The 10,769-nt window shown below is 41.6% G+C and overlaps 1 protein-coding gene across 2 annotated transcripts in view; it reads left to right on the top strand.

Moving 5' to 3' along the window:
* The window catches only part of SLC20A1 (solute carrier family 20 member 1), a 19,201-nt gene extending 9,927 nt beyond the window's left edge, over positions 1-9,274 (top strand). For both annotated transcript variants that reach the window (XM_012811053.2, XM_003799249.3), the window contains 6 exons: positions 1,589-1,708; positions 3,133-3,402; positions 3,505-4,063; positions 5,503-5,688; positions 6,139-6,223; positions 8,332-9,274. In XM_012811053.2, the coding sequence (XP_012666507.1) occupies positions 1,589-1,708; positions 3,133-3,402; positions 3,505-4,063; positions 5,503-5,688; positions 6,139-6,223; positions 8,332-8,493 (1,382 nt within the window). In that variant the 3' untranslated portion in view covers positions 8,494-9,274. The remainder of the gene's footprint in view (positions 1-1,588; positions 1,709-3,132; positions 3,403-3,504; positions 4,064-5,502; positions 5,689-6,138; positions 6,224-8,331) is intronic.
* Positions 9,275-10,769: the final 1,495 nt, after the last annotated feature.

The following is a 10,769-nucleotide window of genomic DNA, read 5'->3' as shown; positions in this document are numbered from 1 at the left end:
CAGCTCATAGCAATCTCTAGCTCTTGGGCTTAGGCGATTCACTTGCCTCAGCCTCCCCGAGTAGCTGGGACTACAGGCGCCCACCACAACTCCCGGCTATTTTTTTGTTGTAGTTTGGTGGGGGCTGGATTTGAACTTGCCACCCTTGCTATATGGGGCTGTTGCTCTACTCACTGAGCCACCAGCACCACCCTAAAAGCAGAAATTAAAATGAAAAGACTTACAGTCACTATAGAATTTTAGTGTTAGAGGGACCTCAATTTATATTTCTTTTTAAAAAAAATATCTCATTTTGGCTCAGCAGATGCACAGTGGTAACGTTAGCACAGTGGTAACGTTAGCACAATGGTAACGGCGCCAGCCATATACACTGAGGGTGGCGGGTTAGAATTCGGCCTGGGCCAGATAAACGATAACTGCAACCCAAAAATAGCTGGGCGTTGTGGTGGGTCCCTGGTACTTGGGAGGCTGAGGCAAGAGAATTGCTTAAGCCCGAGAGTTAGAGGTTGCTGTGAGCTGTGACACCATGGCACTCTACTAAGGGCAATATAATGAGACAATGTAATTTTTAAAGGTTAATCATTTTGGAATGTGGTAGAATTTCCATTGTATAAGTACAGATGGTTCCTGACTTAACAGTCTGTTGACTTTATGATGGGCTTATGAGTATGTAACTCCATTGTAAGTTGAGGAGTATGTGTAATTTAATACATAAAAAGTAAATAAAGCAAACAAGCAGGAGTAACTAAGCTATTCCTGGATCAGCTACAGATCATTATGACATGTTTTAGACTTCAGTGGTTTGCTTTCTGTGTTTAGCATAGGCCAATAATGTGGAGCCTCTTGGCATGTAAGTGACAAGTACATAATGACTAATATTATGTAAGCCCTGTGAAACGTGTTACTAGGCACTAGGCAAGTCTCTTTTTTTAAGGTGGCTTCTTAGTGCAGTTCTAACTAAACTTTCTTTTGTGAAAGACAAATTTTTTAAAACTATTATCTTTGGAATTCTGTATGTTAGTTTGATAATGCTTTCAAAGAGATAATTTTGTCAGAGGATTTTACTGAGAGCTATTACAATACATGTTATACTTTTTCCACAGGGAATTCTATCAGCAAAACAAATGTCACTGACTACTGGGGCACTTCCCTTTTTTAACATTAAAATAAATTTATGTGTATCAGTGTTATTTATGGCTTTTGTGATCAGGAGCTGGGGGAGTGGAATGCTTCTGTTTTTTACCTAGGTATAGTCACAGGTCTTCATTCAGACCATTCACTTCAGAGTATAGTGATTCTTACTGTCTTTTAAAGTGAAGAAAGGAAAACCGTGTGAAAAAGCTTAGGACACTTGAGTCTACAAGGTGTTCAAGTGGGCCAGGCTGGTGTGGGTTTCAGATGATCATTGGACCTTTCTCCCAAATTTGTGTGGCTGTTAGCCCAGGAAATCCTGGGGAAATAAAGCTGACAGTGGTTGGTAAGGGTGATGGGCTGGTTTGGGGAGCCCTCAGTACCTGAGGAGGGTTTACACAGTGTTGCAAGGGGCTGTTGCCCTGGGGTTTTCAAGATGCACCATTTTATCTCCTAGTGCTGGGCTTTGACAAACTTCCTCTGTGGGGTACCATCCTCATCTCGGTGGGATGTGCAGTTTTCTGTGCGCTTATCGTCTGGTTCTTTGTATGTCCCAGGATGAAGAGAAAAATTGAACGTAAGTAATAGCAGAAGTTGAATGTGCTTATTTATCTTTTGCTTGGCCATCTGTAAAAATCCACCATTTGGATAGATTGGCAAAGTAAGACTTTAAAAGGAACTTTGAGGGTGTGGGTTTGTTCAAACTGTCCATTTTAATGGACTTAAAATGACCTGAGGCCCAGTCATAAGGAATATTTGAACTATGCCATAGAACAAGCTGGGCGTTTGATTTGTTTCTTAATGTACCTTGGTCAGTTGCCAGTGACATGATAGAGAATTATTGCATCCCTTATTTGAGAATTAGAAAGGTACTATAATGAGAAATAAGGAATAGGTAGGTACATAATATTTTCTTAGAGGAAACCTTTGCCTACAGCTACTTGCACGTATAGTTTCAGATTGTGAGAGGTAAAGCTAAGTCTAACGTGCGTATGTAGTACATGTGCTAGAATACATGTATACATTGTATTATATTTGGGCCAGAGTTGTAGCCCACATTCTAGAAGTAGAAATATTGAACTGTCAGGTGAAGAAATTGTTTAGGCTATTATAGCACTTTGTATTGTAGTGTAAATACTAAGTAAATTTTGGTCAGTTTTCATCTATGTAATGCTAGGCTAGCAAGTTAAAGTTTCTTTAAAAGCTGAGAGATGCACAGACTGCAGTGGCATTAGGAAGAATGCTGCGTCACTGCAGCTGAACTGAGGAGCCTCTGAGAGGTTCTCTGCTAGTATGGCTGTGTCAAGTGCATGGTGGGAAGAAGGCTTTTGACCTCATTTTTCCTTTAGTCTGGCAGATGAGACAAGTCTTCCTTTAATGCGAGTCTTGAGTTTGACTGAGGTACCTGAACATGTAGGTCGATACTGAGAGCACTGGTATGATAGCAGAAGATACTTTGGTCTGTTCATGGCGTATCATAGCCGTATAGAAGTAAAAATTAAAGTTGTCATCTTCAGTTGCCTATATTGAGTTGTGTCACTTTGCTTGAACTCTCATACTGAAATTTGGAAGTTTTCTTTTTTTCTTTTTAAAAAACAAAACATAAATTAGGTGCAGTCCAGATTTTTAGTCTATCAGGCCCCTGTTTGAATTACCTCCCACTACAGAATGGGTCAGCAGGGAGCTAAGAAGGGTTCTTAACATTTGTAAAGGGTTGTAAAAATAAAAATTAGAACCTGCAGCAAAAGCCTGCAATACCTAAAATATTTACTGTCTGATGCTTTACAGAAAAAGTTTGGGACCCCTGGTATAGGATATTGCTGGTTTGTTCTCAAGTGACTTGCTAGCAAATAATAAAGCATATGGGAAAATTATCCTGAATTGTAACTTAAGTTTACATACTTTCTTAATTTCAGTAGATATTTTAGGGTGGGAGAAAAAGAAGATAAGGAACCAAGGTAGTATGGTCAAAACCAAACCAAAACCCCTTTTTTTCCCTAGGAGAAATTAAATCTAGTCCTTCTGAAAGCCCCTTAATGGAAAAAAAGAATAGCTTGAAAGAAGACCATGAAGAAACAAAGTTGTCTCTTGGTGATAGTGAAAACAGGAATCCTGTTTCGGAGGTAGGGTCAGCCACTGTGCCTCTCCGGGCTGTGGTGGAGGAGAGAACAGTTTCATTCAAACTTGGAGACTTGGAGGAAGCTCCAGAACGGGAGAGGCTTCCCAGCATGGACTTGAAAGAGGAAACCAGCATAGATAGCACCATGAATGGTGAGTTGGGAATCCTAGTTTCATTTTGTTAACTGTAGTGGTGAGAAAGCTTACTGTTTTGATGCTTTTTTTTTTTGAATGTTACCTTTTTTTCTTGGCTAGGTACAGTTGAGTTGCCTAATGGGAACCTTGTTCAATTCAATCAAACTGTCAGCAACCAGATAAACTCAAGTGGCCACTATCAGTATCACACTGTGCATAAAGATTCTGGCTTGTACAAAGAGCTGCTTCATAAATTACATCTTGCCAAGGTGGGAGACTGCATGGGGGACTCTGGTGACAAACCCTTGAGGCGCAATAATAGCTATACTTCATATACCATGGCGATATGTGGCATGCCTCTGGATTCATTCCGTGCCAAAGAAAGTGAACAGAAAGGTGAAGAAATGGAGAAGCTGACATGGCCTAACACAGACTCCAAGAAGCGAATTCGAATGGACAGTTACACCAGTTACTGCAATGCTGTGTCTGACCTTCATTCAGCATCTGAAATGGACATGACTGTCAAGGCAGAGATGGGTTTGGGCGACAGAAAAGGAAGTAGTAGTTCTCTAGAAGAATGGTGTGACCAGGATAAGCCTGAAGTCTCTCTCCTCTTTCAGTTCCTGCAGATCCTTACAGCCTGCTTCGGGTCCTTTGCCCATGGTGGCAATGATGTCAGGTCAGTCAACTGAATTTTATGTTGCTGTTTTTAAACCATCTTATCCTTTTTATTAACCTGTGGTGGTTGTGGTACTCACAACACCCATGGGACATCGAATAATTTAGATAGGATATGTGAGGTCATAGCAGTTATTGACTTAGTAAAAAAAATTTTTTTTTAGAGACTGAGTCTCTGTTTCCCTCAGTAAAGTGCTGTAGCGTCACAGCTCACATCACCCTCCATCTCTTGGGCTGAGGTGATTCTTTTGCCTCAGCCTCTTGAGTAGCTGGGACCACAGGCGCCTGCCACAATGCCTGGTTATTTTTTTGTTGCAGTTTGGCCGGGGCTGGGTTCCAGTCTGCCACCCTTGGTGTATGGGGCTGACACCCTACTCACTGAGCCACAGGTGCTACCTGACTTAGTAAAATTTTATTCTTAGAGGAATTACAGAGTATTTCTAACTTTATTTCTCTGTGTAATAAGTATAGACAGAGATGCCTTTCACAGAGAAGCCTTTGTCTATCAAGGTAGCATCTATTTCTTTGATAGTAAATTGTGGGGTATCAGATGAAAAACTTAAAATCTCTGCTGTAGAGTGACTTTATAGGTCATTTGCCTTAATTCAGTAGTTTGTAAACCGTTGATGGGAACTTGAGAGTTGATTTAAGCTCCTTGTCAGAGGAAAGAGGCACTGTGTGTGTGGGACTCCCTCCCTCAGAGCTGCATTCAATTTTTTCTGTTACATATGTAGGTGTCCCATTCATTTTCTTTTTCTTTTTTTTTTTTTTTTTGGAGTCTCACTTGGTTATCCTTGGTAGAGTGCTGTGGCATCCTAGCTCACAGCAACCTCAAACTCTTGGGCTCAAGTGATTCTCTTGCCTCACATTCCTGAGTAGCTGAGACTACAGGCACCTGCCACAGTACCTGGCTATTTTTTTAGAGACAGGGTCTCTCTGGTTCAGGCTGGTCTCGGACCTGTGAGCTCAGACAATCCACCCACCTGGGTCTTCCAAGTGCTGAGATTACAGGCGTGAGCCACCCATTCATTTTCTTCAAAAGCTCCTTTGCTGCTCTATGCTCATATCACAGTGGTTATGGTGCCAGCCACATAACATGGAGGCTGGCAGGTTTGAACCCAGCCCAGGCCTGCTAAAGAACAATGACAACTACAACCAAAATATAGCCTGGCAATGTGGTAGGCGCCGGTAGTCCCAGCTATTTGGGAGGCTGAGGCAAGAGAATTGCTTAAGCCCAAGAGTTTGAAGTTGCTGTGATACTATGGCACTCTACTGAGGGTGACATAATAAAACTGTCTCAAAAAAAAAAAAAAAAGCTCCTTTGCTAAATAAGCTTGAAAGCCATACTTTATAGACAGTTGGTAAGTTGTTCAGCAACTTGGATCTTGTTAAGCTCTAGTCCTACCTGAAAAATCACTTTCCCTCTGGTTTTTCTTCTAGCAATGCCATCGGTCCTCTGGTTGCTTTATATCTGGTTTATGATACAAGAGATGTTTCTTCAAAAGTGGCAACACCCATATGGCTTTTACTCTATGGTGGTGTTGGTATCTGTATTGGCCTGTGGGTTTGGGGAAGGAGAGTTATCCAGACCATGGGGAAGGATCTGACACCAATCACACCGTCTAGGTAAGTAGGTAAAGCAGGTCTTAGGAAGGGGAGTGCTCATTTTCTTTGACAATCTCATACTGTAGAGTGCTAGCACACAGATCTCTCTAGTTAAAGTAACTGAATTTGTTTAAGTTCCTAATGTTGAACTTTCTGCATGTTGCTTACTGTGTGGCCCTTAAACATTTTGGTCATACATTTTATTTGCTAAATTTTTCAAGATAAAAGTAAAGACTTTAATTAATAATGGACTTCCAGAAGAATATAGAACTTTAAACCTTGGAATAAGGAAAGTGGGCATCCCTTGGCCTTGTTTCAGGAATAGATTTCAGAAGTTATAGCAAATAAAGGTATTAGTGGAGGTTTTGACACTGAGTAGAACAAAGCAGAATTCTGTTAACTTGAGGTAGTGTTAGCTTATCCCCCCCCCAAAAGCGTACATTCTTGACAGTAATCTTTTTATGTCTATAGTGGCTTCAGTATTGAACTGGCATCTGCCCTTACAGTGGTAATTGCATCAAATATTGGCCTGCCCATCAGTACAACACATTGTAAAGTAAGTGTAATATAAATGTCATATGTCTTTGGAATGGTTCTAATACTATAGGTTTTTAAATTTTACTTTGATTTTTTTCATTGAGAAAGTTTTTTGCAGTTGTTGGAATCTTGAAGAATTTATAAGTTTAGGACAAGTGATGAGCATACAGACTTGTGTTTTTCAATTTCGTGTGTCTATTTAAGCAGTTAAGCGTATAGTCTTATCAAATCGTGGAAAAGTTATTTTATGTAGGGCTGGGTATGATTTCTGGCCATGAACCTGTTCCTTGGTTATTTAATCCTCATTGCAATAGCTTTCTAAATTTTTTTAATCTTGGGCATTTCTACTTAGGATTGTTATATTCTTTTTAGTAGTCTGGGTATGTGTGCTGATAAGCGGGCTGGCTGTTAATACTGACCAGGTGGCTCGGCGCCTGTGGCTCAAGCAGCTAAGTCGCCAGCCACGTACACCTAAGGTGGCGGGTTCGAATCCCCAGCCTGGGGCCCGCCAAACAACAATGATGGCAGCAAGCAAAAAATGGCCAGGCGTTGTGGCGGGCGCCTGTGGTCCCAGCTACTTGGGAGGCAGAGGCGGGAGACTTGCTTGAGCCCAGGAGTTGGAGGTTGCTCTGAGCTGTGAAGCCATGGCACTCTACCCAGGGGGATAGCTTGAGGCTCCGTCTCATTAAAAAAAAAAAAAAAAATACTGACCAGGTGAGTTTTTGCTACCATTTGTAGTGGCTGAAGGGCTGGTTTTAATAAATCCGTGAGGCTTGTTGGACTATTGGAAGGGCAGGGTGTTTACAGAAAGCAGGATCTCTTAGGATTGAAGTACTGAGAAATGTATTGAATCTTAAGGTGCTTGGTGATCATTTTAATTAGAGGATACGGAAGAAACTGGCTTCCTTAAGAGAGTTTAAACTGCCTTTTCTCCCAAGATGTCTCCGCTAGCATTTGTCTATTTAAATTTTTTTGAGACGGAGTCTTACTCTGTTGCATAGGTAGAGTGCTATGGCGTCACAGCTCACAGTAACATCAAACTCCTAGGCTCAAGCAATCCTCTTGCCTCAGCCTCCCAAGTAGCTGGGACTATAGGCGCCTTCCACTATACCTGGCTAATTTTTTTATTTGTAGTAGAGATGGGGGTCACACTCTTGGTCAAGCTGGTCGCCAGTTCCTGAGTTCAAGCAATACACCTGCCTTGGCCTTCAGAGTAGTAGGATATAGTCATGAACATGCCACCTGGCTGGCATTTACCTTTTTTGATTTTCTTTCTTTCTTTTTTTGAGACAGAGACTCAAGTTTTCACCCTGGATAGAGTGCTGTGTCATCATAGCTCACAGTAACCTCCAACTTAGGCTCAAGCGATCCTCTCCTCTCAGTGTTTCTATTTTTAGTAGAGATGGGGGTCTCGCTTTTTGCTCAGTCTGGTCTCGAAATCCTAAGCTCAAGCAATTCACCTTCCTTGGCCTCATAGAGGCATGAGCCACTGCACCCAGCCATCTTTTGGTTTTAATATCAGCTCCCTTCTAAATGGTTTTTGGAAACTAAAACTTAATTAATTTTGTGGGGGAGACAGCTTCACTTTGTTGCCCTTGGTAGAGTGCTGTGGCGTCACAGCTCACAGTAGTCTAAATCTCTGGGCCCAAGCGATTCTCTTGTTTCAGCTTCCCAAGTAGCTGGGACTACAGGTACCTGCCACAATGCCTGGCTATTTTTAGAGATGAGGTTTCACTCTGAACTGGTACTGAACTCATGAACTCGGGCAGTCCACCCTCCTTGTCTTCCCAGAGTGCTAGGATTAGAGGGGCGAGCCACCACACCTGGCCCAACTTGATTTATTATTTAAAAGCAAAACATATTCATTAAGTTGTGGTAGTTCAGAAGCGAAGAAGGACATGTTCTTTTTGTGTCATATTTTACCATAGGTAGTACAGATTTAATAATGGGATTTTTATGTTACTTTCATCTTCCCATGAGTAATCTTAATTTGTTGTAAACTGGCTTTTATGGACTTTGTTTCATCCAGTTGTGTGGGGCATCTTGCCTAAACAGGTCTTAGGTATATATTTGCAGAATACCTTTGGCACTTCAGTAATCAGTTGCTTTGGTCTGTTTCTTTCCTAGGTGGGCTCTGTTGTATCTGTTGGCTGGCTCCGATCCAAGAAGGCAGTTGATTGGCGACTTTTTCGTAACATTTTTATGGCCTGGTTTGTCACAGTCCCCATTTCTGGCATTATCAGTGCTGCTATCATGGCAGTCTTCAAGTATGTCATCCTCAGAGAGTGAAGCTGTTCAAGATTAAAATTTGCATCAATGTTGGGACCACCTTACGCATTCCTGCTCCCTTGCATAATGATTACAGTGTTAGGGAAGACTGATGAAAGTCTTTAAAGTTTGGGAGCCAGAGGAAGGAAGTGTTACTTGTGCTATAATTGCTTTTGTGCTAAATATGACTTGTCTCAAAATTAGCTATGTAAAAGAGCCAGGTCTCCACTGGTTCCTACTGAGGTCCCCTTTCCTTCTGGGCTGTGAATTCCTGTACATATTTCTCTACTTTTGTATCAGGCTTCAATTCCATTATGTTTTGATGTTGTCTCTGAGGATAACTTGTGATTTTTTTTTTTTTAAAACCATGCAGAGCCATTTGACAGAGTGTACTTAGCTTTGTTGTTTCACCAGCTTCTGCCCTAATATGCATAGGGATTAAACAACAAAAAATGTACTTAAGCTTCTCTTGTAGTCTCTTATGTAATAGAGCCATTGGTACTCTGTCCTCCTGTCAGTAGTGGCAGGTTGTATTGGCATATGTGGGAACTTCTTAGAGGGATGAGCTTGTTTGAATGCAGTGGAAATTTAGGTTTATAACTTTCTTTGCAAGCAGTTAATTGACTATTGCTAAGAAGAAGAAGAAAAGGCCTTTGGGCAATCTTGGTTCATTCTTTAAGATTTCTGGCAGTGTGGGATGGATGAATGAGTGGAATTTGAACTTTGGGCAAGTTAAATGGGACAGCCTTCCATGTTCATCTGTCTACCTCTTAACTGAATAAAAAAGCCTACAGTTTTTAGAGAATTTGTCCTTGTGGTTTTTGTTTATATTTGAATCATCTGGGTTCTGTTAGCCTTATGCCGTTCTTAGGAGAATGTGAATGTCTTAACAAGTGAGAGCTGGCCTGGCGCCTGTAGCTCAAGTGGCTAAGGTGCTAGCCACATACACCAGAGTGGTGGGTTCGAATCCAGCCTGGGCCTGCCAAACAGCAATGACAACTACAACCAAAAAATAGCCAGGCATTGTGGCGGGTGCCTGTAATCTCAGCTACATGGGAGGCTGAGGCAAGAGAATCGCGTAAGCCCAGGAGTTGGAGGTTGCTGTGAGCTATGATGTTATAGTACTCTACCCAAGGTGACAGCTTGAGACTGTCTCAAAAAAAAAAAGTGAGAGCGGCTCTGCAACCTAGATTTATCCATCCCTCCCTGTTTCATGTGACCCCAAAATGTACATGACATTATTCCATAGGGGACTAACGTAGCAATTTGGCATATTCATTTTTAATAGCATAGCAGACATTTTCAAGTTAGCATACGTAGATCTACTCATGATTTTTAACAGCCAAAGTTTTCCTGTTTGAACTATTTCATTTTACTGTTTTACTATAACTTTTATTTTATGTACATTGTTTCCAGCTTTGATATTACAATTGAGCCTTGAACAAAGGGTCAACCCCCCTATGCAATTGAAAAGCCATTTATAACCCCCTCAAAACTTAACTAGTAGCCTACTATTTAACAGAAGCCTTACCAATAACATCAGTCATTAGTGCATATTTTGTATGTTATGTGTGTTATTATATATACTATATTCTTATAAGAAACTAAGGTAGAGAAAAAAATGTTAGAAAATCAAAAGCGAGGGTGGCACCTGTGGTTTAGTGGGTAGGGCACCAGCCCCATATACCGAGGGTGTGGGTTCAAACATGGCCCTGGCCAAACTGCAACAACAAAAAAGTAGCCGGGCATTGTGGCCAGTGCTTGTGGTCCCAGCTACTGGGGAGGCTGAGGCAAGAGAATCACCTAAGCCCAAGAGCTGGAGCTTGCTGTGAGCTGTGATGCCACAGCACTTTAACAAGGGCAGCAAAATGACACTCTATCTCTTAAAAAAAAAGAAAAATACATTCACTATTCATCATATGGAAGTGAGTTATAAATGTCTCCACCCTCATCTTTGAGTAGGCAAAGGAGGAAGAGCAGGGGTTGGTCTTGCTGTCTTGAGGGTGGCAAGGGTGGAAGAAAATCTTAGTATAAATGGACTTGAACAGTTTAAATCCATGTTGCTGCCATAAACATCTACAGTACATGGGGCAGCCTCCACAATACAGAATTATCTGGGGGGTGGTGCCTGTGGCTTAAAGGAGTAGGGTGTTGGCTCCATATATCAGAGGTGGTGGGTTCAAACCTGGCCCCAGCCAAAAACTGCAACAAAGTTATCTGGGCTGAAATTTGAATCATGCTGAGGTTGAGAAATCTTTACATAGAGTGGTCTGACTGAACAGTTTGCTGGGGGAACC

The sequence above is a fragment of the Otolemur garnettii genome, unplaced genomic scaffold, assembly GCF_000181295.1.
Source record: "Otolemur garnettii isolate 467f Iridium unplaced genomic scaffold, OtoGar3 scaffold00148, whole genome shotgun sequence".
Taxonomy (NCBI): domain Eukaryota; kingdom Metazoa; phylum Chordata; class Mammalia; order Primates; family Galagidae; genus Otolemur; species Otolemur garnettii.
Note: the sequence above shows the minus strand (reverse complement) of the source record. Positions and strands in the feature narration are given on the sequence as shown.